Source organism: Sebastes fasciatus, chromosome 22 (genome assembly GCF_043250625.1).
Source record: "Sebastes fasciatus isolate fSebFas1 chromosome 22, fSebFas1.pri, whole genome shotgun sequence".
NCBI lineage: Eukaryota > Metazoa > Chordata > Actinopteri > Perciformes > Sebastidae > Sebastes > Sebastes fasciatus.
Genome location: NC_133816.1, coordinates 20,746,015 through 20,755,604, shown reverse-complemented (window position 1 = coordinate 20,755,604; position 9,590 = coordinate 20,746,015). Strand labels below are relative to the sequence as shown.

The following is a 9,590-nucleotide window of genomic DNA, read 5'->3' as shown; positions in this document are numbered from 1 at the left end:
TTGACATTTTTTAAGATTTCTGCAAGAATTGCATTTTTCGGCGATTGGATGGCGAGCACTTCTGTTGTGTAAACTGCTCAGATACCCCCTTATTGTCAATCTATAGCTAGGAAAGCCATCCATCCTCTGAATGCTCTAGGTCTCTAGTTTGTGGCTGTAAAGTTTCATGAGGCTGTGATTATCCTAGAGGTCACCACAGGTCATTTTATACAGGGAGGTCAAGTTTAAAAAAAGAAATGGTCTCACTATAATGAAATGGTTACTATGGGGATTAACATCATCACACATGAATACAGTTGGGCTCAATGGATCCACAAGAGTCTCATCTTTACAGTGATACCCAATTTATATAATTCAAATACTGTTTAGGGACCCCAGTATGCAGAAATATTCAGATACACCATTTTAGAATAGGAGAAAACAACACATTTATACTGCATGTCTGTAAAGGGGAGACTTGTCGGTATCCATAGAACCCATTTTCATTTGTATATCTTGAGTATATACGGTGGTATTAAAATAAATGCATTTTTTAGCACCCATTGAAACCACCATAGAGAAAATGTGCTGCTTTTTTTCTCCCCTTTTCATTCAAAGTGTTTCAGAGTCTCTTTATTATCGTTCTTCAGCCATGTGGACGAACAGCATCTGTGGCTGCAAGGCTCACTGAGTGCATCTTTACAACAATTCACAATGGAAGCATCCTCAATACCTTTATACTGAGGCACTGTGTGAGGCTGGAGGTAACACAACATTTACTGTCGGTACTTTTCCACATTTATTTATGTGTATTATTTATTTATCTATTTATTTATTTATTTATTGAGTCTGTGTATTGAAACAAGACTACAGTGACCCTCAGTGGCGTCACACCGACAGTACACACTATATATGTTCTCATCTCTCACTGTTCAGATAGTCTGGGGGTCAGCAACCTAAATAAAAAAATCTGTCTGGAGCCACAAAACATTTGATAATTGTGATGAAGGTAACACAGTTTATAGTCTAAGTTTATAGTATATAAGTCTAATGCAGTGAGGGATAAAGAGCAAATCTACGACGGAGTATTAGGGCCACATTGAGGGAAAAAACATCTGAGATTTACAGAATAAAGTCAGAATATTATGAGAAAAAAAGTCTTAACATTATGAGAATAAAGTTATAACTTGAGGAGAAAAAAGTCGTAATATTACGAGAATAAAGTCATAACTTTATGAGAAAAAAAGTCGTAATATTACGGGAATAAAGTCATAACTTTATGAGAAAAAAAGTTGTAATGTTTCGAGAATAAAGTCAGACTTTATTCTCGAAATCTCAGATTTTTTTTTTTCCTCAATGTGGCCCTAATACTCCGTCGTACCGTCGTTCCATAGACCTACAACAATGATAAATGAAAATGAAAATGTAAACGAAAAACAGTTCTACAAGGAGCCACTGGAGAGGAGCTAAAGAGACGCATGTCGCTGACCCCTGAGATAGTCTTTAATGTTTAAGACCTCTTGACCTTATTATTATATTCCATTTCTGCTAATAGATCCCCAAAAATGTAACACACGGTTCCTTTAACCAGGCAAGAACAAATGACCTTTTCAGTCCAGGAACTTTTTATTAACATAATGCATGAAAGGACAAAACAATATTGATAGTGCAAAAAATCATATCCTAAATAAAACTAAGCCCTCGTTCAGTAGATAGTAGTGCAGCGTCTCAGTGTTTTTATTAGGGCTGTCAATCGATTCAAACATATCTGGAGGTCAGAGGTCAAGTTTTTCCTCAACAAAATTTAGCGTAGGTTTGGAGCGTTATTTAACCCTCTTCTCGACAAGTTAGTATGACATGGTGGGTACCGATGAATTCGTTAGGTTTTCTAGTTTCATATGATATTCGACAGTACTATTCTTCCTGTTACTACTGCCAGTCTGAGCATTAGCCTGACATTAAAACAACAACTATAATCACGGAGTAATAAATATATGTATTGCATTTTGATTGCTAACACTTACCCTGTTGCCATTTTACAAAACATATAAATATATAAAGCAGGTATACAGTAAATACTTTTATATTATATTACAGACAGCAGCAAAAAGATGCCAGAGCGAGAGGCAACGTCAGCAGGAGAGTTGAGACTTCTTAGTCCTTAATGAGGTTAACATGATGAGTGCCAGGTCATCTTGATCTCAGGCCTGCTGGTCGTCATCTGTGGACAGACAGAGAGAAATATACTACTACAGATACTACTACTACAGATACTACTACAGATACTACTACAGATACTACTAAGTCAATAAATGAGAGTAAAGTTACATCCATAAAGGAATAAGACTATCTTGTGATTTTCTGTAGATGTGCACTGACCGGTTGGGTGGATGATGAGAGGTCTCTCTGAGGTTGAGACGGGCTGGCAGATTGTGGCTGTCCGACATTAGAAAACGAGAGAGTATTAGTAGTCAGAGTGGTGTGCCTGTACGGTGTGTCTGATGAGCTTGACCGTCCGTCGTCAGTATCCGAAGACGTTCCAGATACAGGTCGTCTGTATTCGCTTACACCGTAGGTGGCTGATTCTTCGTATGTGAAAACCGGGTTGTTGATATCTCCTAAAGGAAGCACAACAGTAAGACGTTATTGGACAATCACATAAAAAACTAAATGTCATTTTACGCCTATATGATTGGCCATCACACAGATGTATAAAGCAGATTAACCTCCTATGCCCTAGCCCAGGGGTCAGCAAACTTTACTATCAAAAGAGACATTTTAGGCAAATAAAAAAAATAAAAAAATCTGTGTGGAGCCGCAAAACAACCATCTGAGATTACCAGAATAAAGTCATAATATTATGAGAATAAAATCATAACTTTACAAGAAAAAAAAGTCGTAATATTACGAGAATAAAGTCACAACGAGAAAAAAAGTCGTAATATTACGAGAATAAAGTTACAACTTAACGAGAAAAAAAGTCGTAATATTACGTGAATAATTTCATAATTTTACGTGAAAAAAAAGTAATATTACGAGAATAAAGTCACAACTTCATGAGAAAAAAAGTCGTAACATTACGTGAATTATTTCATAACTTAACGAGAAAAAAAGTCGTAATATTACGAGAATAAAGTTATAACTTAACGAGAATAAAGTCATAACTTAACGAGAGAAAAGTCGTAACATTACGTGAATAATTTCATAACTTTACGAGGAAAAAAAGTTGTAATATTAAGAGAACAAAGTCATAAGTTAACGAGAAAAAAAAGTTGCTAAATTATGAGAATAAAGTCAAGTCACCCTGCTCAATATTCAAATCTTGAGCAGGGTCTTAGGGGGCTTGAATGGGTCGTATTTTTGAGTTTGCTAACTATGAAACATTGCTTTACTTGGACAGTATATGCTATTACTAAATCACAAAGACTGTAGGCTTCACATCAGGAAAGAAATACACAATTGTGACACTGCTGCACCCAGAACACAAGAAGAAACTGGTGTGTGTGTGCGTGTGTGTGTGTGTGTGTAATAAATATTTTACCATCGTTGTCAACGTCAGTGTCGGATCTGGGCCACTCAAAGTCCTCATCCAGCCACTGGGTCCACTGCTGGTCTTTAATGTCCCAACTCCTGCAGACACAGCAGAGCAGGCTTATCATATCAGCTTTAATAACATTTATCTTGTGGCGTCAGAAGGCAAAGTTTAATTTATTCCAAACATGATAAACCTTGCTCGGCTCATGATATTATATATATACAGTATATGATATATATCATGATGAAATAATGATCAAAATAAATTCATGATATAGAGTATGAAGATAGAATAGAAAACCTAAGTAGATATACCTTCAAAAAGTGTTTTATTAGTAAGCTTGATGAAATTCTAAATGAACAAAAGTCTCAAGTTATCTTATGACAGTCAGTATTAAAAAATATTAAATATTTTGCCACAACCATAATCTTTCCCTAAACTTGGCATTGATTTAGCAAAATTGTCCATTATCACATTCTTGTCTAGTGATGATCAATAAACATAAACAATTGTGTATTTAAAATGCTTTTTAAAAATTGACTTTATCTTTAAAGGTCCCATATTGTAAAAAGTGAGATTTTTTCATGTCTTTTATATTATAAAGTAGGTTTAAGTGCTTTATAAATACTGTTAAACTATCAAAACGCTCAATATACGGAGAAATACACACAGCCCGTATTCAGAAATTGTGCGTTTGAAACAAGCCGTTAGGATTTCTGTCCATTTGTGATGTCACAAATATACAATATTTAGACCATTACACGGTTTTAAACATAAACATTCTAAATGTGTCCCAGTTTATTTCCTGTTGCAGTGTATGTGAATAACATCAGCTGACATTAAGTAAACATGGACCCCAGCTGTTGCCTAGCAACGCAATTCTGTTGCAATTCCGTTGCAATTCCGTTGAAATGCACTAAAACGGAGCGTTTCAGACAGAGCATGAATACAGGTATATTCAAGCAGACAGTATGAGGAAAATACAGTTTTTTTTTAACATTACAGCATGTAAACATGTTCTAGTAGAAACACAAAATACAAGTATGAACCTGAAAATGAGCACGATATGGGACCTTTAACTAAAGTTCAGTTTAACTAACAGCCAGCAATATCAGCATACAGCTTACCTCTTTTTCCTTTGTTTGTTCCTCAGTATGAATGCAGTCAAGACTCCCACTGTCACTAACAGACAAGCCAGCGTCCCACTCAACCCTGCATAGAAAGCTATCCTGTGTATAGGGAAGCTACAGTCATCGTTCAAGTACCACGTCGTATCATCGTTGTGACACCTGCAACAGGAGGAAGAACAAAGTTAAACTACAGTTAAACTATGAGTTGGCAAGAAGAAGCAGCAGTTCTTTAAATAATTATCATTACACTTAAACCTCTCATGGATCCATAGAACAGGGCACTGAAATTAAGCTGGATCTTATGACAAATAAATCAGGAATTAATGATGTAGAACAGGCTAAATAGGCAAAAAAAGGCAAAATTTTGCGAACTTTTCAGTCATTTTTGATGATTTGAAGCCCTAACTCTTCTAGTATTTAATATGTCAGTTGTGAGGCTAATTTAAACTTCAAGTGTATAATGTTACAGCAACTCTGATGTTTGTCTTTTGCTCTCGTGTGCTTTTGTTTGCACTTTAAATTAGGAAGAATTATGCTGTTATGGAGGACGGAACCAGCCAAAATAAATGAATAAATAAATAAATGACTCTCTAAATAAATAAATATGTTATTAAATGTAGTAAAAATAATATTAAAAAACAAATGTAGCCATTAATTATTGATAAAATGCGACATAAATTGATATTTCTGTTTTAATTTGTTTTTTTATTTATTTATCTTTGTATTAATTACCTTATTTATTTATTTACTGTTCTGTTTAATTCTCCCTTTTATTTATGCATGTATTTATTTGTATTTTTTAAATTTATTAAAAAAAAATATTTATTTTCGTATTAGTTTTTTATTTATTTTATATTTATTTTATTTTTATCTTTGAATTAATTCCCTTATTTATTTACTCTTCTGTTTAGTTGTCCCTTTTATTTATTTATTCATGTATTAATTTTTAAATGTATTTATTTATTTTTGCATACATGTTTTTATTTATTTATTTCTAAATGTTTGTTTTTATTTATATATTTATGTATTTATGTATTAATTCGTTTCTGTATGATTTTTCCCTTTGTTTTTCACTCCTTAATTATTTCCCCAAAATTATTTATTTCTGTATTCTGTATGTAATAAATTAATGGCTACATTTATTATGTTGCGGGCCGTAATCTAAAGCGTCACAGAGATTTTAGCAAGAATATCAACCAGAAACTATGTTCACCAGAAGCACTGCAGTAGGACAAGCATATAGTCAACTTACATGCAAAGAGGTCCAGAGGCTTTGTACACTCTGCAGATTCCGCTGTTGTAGCATCTTTTATGATCTGAATGTTGACTGTGGCATACAGTCACACATGTCATCGTTCCATCAATATTCACCAGCTCGTAGTATTTAGAAACATCTGGATCCTTAACAAACTGTTCACAGACCGCTGGTGCATGACGGGAGAAAAGGAAGACAAACAAAGACATGAAGAGTTAAAGAAGTATACAGTTAATTCCAGTTTTGCCATTCATAAATATGCACTCAGTGGTACATCTCAAAAGGTCATTATCAAAACTGGTCAGCCAGGGAAGCATCTCAGAATAATGTAACGCAATATGAATTTTATGACACATGATGACGCTAAATATAAACAAAAACCTAAACATAAATAGAGAGACTAAGTCCCGCCCCTTCCGGTGGACACCATGGGACCTTATTTTGGAAAAAACATGAACGGAAGTCCCATGGGGTCCACCGGAAGGGGCGGGACGTAGGCTCTCTATAAAATCCTGAACAAACAAAATGCGCCTTTAAAAAATGTAAATGTTATGCTTTTTGCCAAAATGTATACTAATTGCATACTTTAAACACACATCAATACACACACACACACACACACACACACACGTGTTGTGGTAATACTGACATCCCAAATCAGCCTCCGTTGTAGTCACGATGGGCGGAGCGGTGGCGTTGAAATTAGGACATTCTGAAAATTCAAGAAGAGAAAAAATGACTTTGCAATTATATGGTACACAGTATGCTATGTGCTGTCAACATTTCATGTTTTGCTAACTGTGTATATATGATTATGGGTTTTCCGTCTTACCTCCCGTGCAGCCAACAAGGCCGTCAACAGCTTCCTTAATTTGTCCGACATCTTCGTTATATAGTTGTTCGGCACTAGCGTTATTTGGAATCACCAGAACTACATCATGTGTGACGTTAACACTGAGGCAGAAAGAATTTCATACACAACATGTCAGTTTCAGTAAGACGCTCTCAAGAGCAGTTCTGAAAATTGTAAAGATTTCCCAATTCAAAAGATTACATTTTGGGGAGATTGTTAAACTTCTTGGGTTAAATTACTCCTTTAAAGGGACTGTTTGTAACTTCTTACACGTATCAATCCGGGTCGGTGTCCCATGCGCGCGCGCTCTCGCTCTTTCGCTCCACTCTCACTTGCATGTGCGCACACGACACACTGCAGAAGAGTTAGTTTAGCTCTGAGTATATCTAGTGAATGTACAGTGGACGTTTGTGGAGAAATAAATGCTGCAGCTCCTCCAGACCAACAGAGGTTTCCCGTGTCTTGTGTCTTGTGTCTTGTCTTGTCTCCCCTGTTCCCTCCGGCCGCGGTCGGGAGGCTGAGGCAGGAAAAGCCAACACTAGGATCAGCAGTGATTCATGGAGAGACCTTCGTCTGGTCAGCTAACATTACTGCCAAGCAGCTGAAATATAGAGTGATATTGTGCTTTTAGCTGACGTGTGTCGCCTCACTGTTTTGAGCGATGCTTGTTCATGTCTATGTAGAGCGAGCACAAGCGCGACCAACAGGACGCTGACTTTTGTTGACTTGACGGCCACAGGTGTCGCTGTTAACAAGCAATTTCTGATTCTTACAAACAGTCCCTTTAAAAGTCAGGGTGCAAGTGAAAAGTTACTTAACTGGGTATTCAGGACCTAATTTTCGACACATATATGTGTTTCTGCCATGATACAGCTGTCCGGTGCAGCTTTAATGCACCTAACTGGTATTCATTGGATATATTTTAAATTATTTTATGTTGCAAAAGAAAAATTTGTAATGTTCACTCTTCTATAATTACCTGTCTGCCCTCGGTGTGGTACTGAAGATAGCCATGGCTTTATCCCATAATCGCACCTAAAATAAAGATAAAGAAATAAAGATAAAGAAATAAAGATAAAGAAATTAACAACCAGTTTTTATCTCTCATATATGACTATATGCCCTGCTGGAAACGTGTTTGAATTGCTTTACCTCATCCACAGTGTTATTTGAGGATCTGACCAAAGGACCTCCACGGCTAAGAGAAAAGAACAACTTTCTTCAGAAAAAGAACTTAAACCAGCATTATGTTAAATGCATGTACAAACAAAGTCAAATATATGTCTTTGAGATGACTTCAATGTTAAATATTTGGTTTCCAAAAATACTAAGTACATTACCTGATATTAATTACAACCACTTCTTTTAAGTTTGCTATCTTCTTTGCCTGGTAATATTTCTCCATCTGAAAAAAAATGGCAAAATAAAGTACACAATATAACGAGAATAAAGTCATAACTTTACGAGAAAAAAGTGATAATATAAAAAAAATAAAAAATAACACTTAAAATTACTACTTTATAATATTATGACTTTATTCTCGTAATATTACAACTTTATTCTCGAAATCTCAGATTTATTTTTTTCCCTCAATGTGGCCCTAATACTCCGTCGTATCGTCGTACCATAGACCTACAACAATGATAAAAAAAAAAGAAAATGGAAACGAAAAACAGTTATTCATTTCCATTTTTAAAATCCCAAAGGGAGCCACTGGAGAGGAGCTAAAGAGCCGCATGTTGCTGACCCCTGATCTAGACCATGGTATTAAATTAACTACCACTATCAACTATAACCTCAGTGCACTGGATTGGGAGAGGTCATTGTTTCTTGAAAATTCAGTTTGGACTTTGAGTAAAGGCTTGCTGGAGAGAAGATATTATTTTCAGAAAAACTTACAATACACAGCTTCCACTGTTCACATTACTTTAAAAAGCATGCTGTATCCATGTATCTCACCTGGTTGGTGAAGTTTCCAACAAATTCTTTGTATTCAAGTGATGTTTCATCCTCATATTTTACATTATATTGCTTGTTGATCACCAAATTAACCAAAACCGTTCTGTTGAATGTAGCTGTAAAGAGAAACAAATGTTTAATTGAAATTGAAAGAGCAAAACATTTTTGAGATGTTTAAAACACACTTTAAAAATACCAAAGATTAGATTTGTTAACAATCTGATTTACCTGGTTCAACATCAATTTCAACCAACTCGCAAAGAGTCCCATTAAGTCCCATAAGACATGAACAGTTGTATCCATTGAAGGTTCCTCCATTCTGACATTGTAATGGCTCTGGTGTGGTAAATGCTGGTTCAGTGGTTGACCGAGTAGTTGGATTTGTAGATGGTTTAGTTGGGGCTGTAGTTGGTGACTGAGTGGGTGGGTTAGTGGATAGTGTGGTTGGTTGCACAGTTGTTACCTCAGTTTTATCAGATTGATCAGTTGTGGACGTGCCACCAGTTTGCCCAGTTGTTACGTCAGTTATACCAGTATGATCAGTCGTTGATGTGCTTTCAGTTGGCCCAGTTGTGAACTCAGTTGTGACCTCAGTTGTTCCAGATTGATCAGTTGTGGACGTACCACCAGATTGCCCAGTTGTTACTTCAGTTATACCAGTTTGATCAGTCGTTGAGGTGCTTTCAGTTGGCCCAGTTGTGAACTCAGTTGTTCCAGATTGATCAGTTGTGGACGTGCCGAGAGTTTGCCAAGTTGTTACTTCAGTTATACCAGTCTGATCAGTCGTTGATGTGCTTTCAGTTGGCCCAGTTGTGAACTCAGTTGTGACCTCAGTTGTTCCAGAATGATCAGTTGTGGACGTGCCGCCAGTCTGCCCAG

General features: G+C 36.0%; 1 protein-coding gene across 1 annotated transcript; it reads right to left on the bottom strand.

Moving 5' to 3' along the window:
• Nucleotides 1-3,391: 3,391 nt before the first annotated feature.
• LOC141761209 (mucin-3A) lies at nucleotides 3,392-9,273 on the bottom strand. Its single transcript, XM_074624541.1, has 11 exons — nucleotides 8,940-9,273; nucleotides 8,712-8,827; nucleotides 8,093-8,157; nucleotides 7,905-7,950; nucleotides 7,732-7,787; nucleotides 6,732-6,853; nucleotides 6,549-6,611; nucleotides 5,897-6,068; nucleotides 4,642-4,803; nucleotides 3,521-3,609; nucleotides 3,392-3,405 (listed from the first exon to the last, which is right to left on the bottom strand). Exons 1-11 carry the CDS (start codon nucleotides 8,989-8,991, stop codon nucleotides 3,392-3,394), a joined length of 957 nt encoding a protein of 318 aa, XP_074480642.1. The 5' UTR covers nucleotides 8,992-9,273.
• Nucleotides 9,274-9,590: the final 317 nt, after the last annotated feature.